General features: G+C 33.7%; 1 protein-coding gene across 1 annotated transcript; it reads left to right on the forward strand.

The window, feature by feature from the left end:
- The first annotated feature begins 738 nt into the window (after nt 1–738).
- Nucleotides 739–1,164, forward strand: LOC21395694 (stigma-specific STIG1-like protein 1). Its single transcript, XM_010097824.1, has one exon. It carries the CDS (start codon nt 739–741, stop codon nt 1,162–1,164), a length of 426 nt encoding a protein of 141 aa, XP_010096126.1.
- The last annotated feature ends 684 nt before the right edge of the window (nt 1,165–1,848 follow it).

Genomic DNA, 1,848 nt, shown 5'->3' on the forward strand with positions numbered 1-1,848 from the left:
GAGACTTTATAGGCAGCATATGACCAAAAACAATTATCTTATATTATGTACAAAAGATCATCAAAAGCTACCAATTGATACTGCACTGGCCAATGAAATATTGGGTTTTCATATTGTCTGCTAACACAAAACATTAACTCTATATATACATATTCTATACTCACATAAAGACGTGTCAATAGTGAATATTGTATATAGAAGTCCTGATCATTTTACCGATTTAAATTTATAATTCGAGTTTTGCTACAATAAAAAGCTCTCAGAAACAATCATATTTAACTTTTTTGCTACAGTAAAAAGCTATCACATAAAGTTACATCTCAACTCGAATTAAAAACTCGAATCAACAAACTAAACAGCTCCATAATACATATGCTTTGACCAATTTGACACACTTCACTTATTATATTGCTATTATTTTGAGTTTTGACTTTTGTACAGCCTTTTTGATCAGGTATTTTCAGTTTTTTAATGATCATATTGTGTTCGCATCTGAAAGGAGAAGCACATGATTCATGCATTTAGGGGTGAAATAAAAAATCTCAACGCTTTTGGCATTTAAAAGTGGACATAACACACTATCAAAAGGTAGCCTAAAACGTGTCAAACCCACTGGCCAATACCAAAATTTCTCTCTATATATACTCAAAACCTCACCATCTTCACACACCAAGCTCCCAAATTAAGCATTAATTCTTCCATTGACGCAAGTCATAATATTTCTCTTCTCTAACAAAAATGAAGCTCATTAACATGTTCTTGATTGTCACCGTTATTTTCGCCGATGTCGCGATTTGCGCCTTACAAAATGAACTAGAAAATTATAGTACTAATCGTGACAAGTTAGAATCTTCTTCTGATCAAATGCAACACTTTTCGGTGTTCTCGCCGAGGAAGCACACCAGGCGGTTGACGTGCAATAGGTTTCCGAGGATTTGTCGCGCCAAGGGCAGCCCGGGACCGAGCTGCTGCAAGAAGAAGTGTGTGAATTTGCTGAGAGATCGTCATAACTGTGGCAAGTGTGGGAAGAAATGCAAGTACAGCCAGATTTGTTGCAATGGAAAGTGTGTCAATCCGTCCTTTAACAAGAGACATTGTGGTGGGTGCAACAATAGGTGCAGTAGTGGAGGCCTTTGTGCTTTTGGACTTTGTAGCTACTCATAGGGATCATAAGATCTTAACAATACATGAATTTGTTTTAAGATTCAAATTCTTTAATTCCAAGATGATAAATAAATTAAATCATTGGTGTGATGATTTTGCTCTTGATTTTATTTTCCTTGCAGATAATGGTGATTTTTCTTTAATTTTTGCCAATTGCGTGGATACTATATAGTAAAGAATTATTTTGGCTAATAAATCAACGAATTTCTACATGGCTACCATATATACTAGTAAAAGTACAATTATTGCTAGTGTAGAGCTTTAAGTTCTCCAAAAAAAAATCGTATATACGTATACGTATATATATATGTGTGTGTGTTTGTCAATAAACGTACGGTCCGGCAAATTATTTCCAAATGGGCAAAAGAAAAGGCGAAAAAACGCAAAGAAAAAAGGAGAAAAATTAAACAACAAATTATTGTTAAACAACCATATTGCATTACGCAAATTATTCTTATCAACCATATTGCATTATTATTGCTCATGACTTAATATAAGAGAAGTAAAAGGCATAGAAAACTAAAGGAGAAAAAAAATAATAAACAATATGGATGATCCTCTTTTCAACATATATTTGGAGTTGTGCTTTGGTGCCGAATGGTAATATTGGTCAAGGTTTATCATGTTGCTTACTTTAAACTTCGCTCGATTTTATCATTTCGTTTGAAACCAACAATCAATAAC

Source organism: Morus notabilis, unplaced genomic scaffold (genome assembly GCF_000414095.1).
Source record: "Morus notabilis unplaced genomic scaffold, ASM41409v2 Scaffold1436, whole genome shotgun sequence".
Taxonomy (NCBI): domain Eukaryota; kingdom Viridiplantae; phylum Streptophyta; class Magnoliopsida; order Rosales; family Moraceae; genus Morus; species Morus notabilis.

What these genes read in the sequence shown, in the direction of transcription:
- LOC21395694 (XM_010097824.1), top strand. Translation starts at nt 739, where the DNA reads ATGAAGCTCATTAACATGTTCTTGATTGTCACCGTTATTTTCGCCGAT.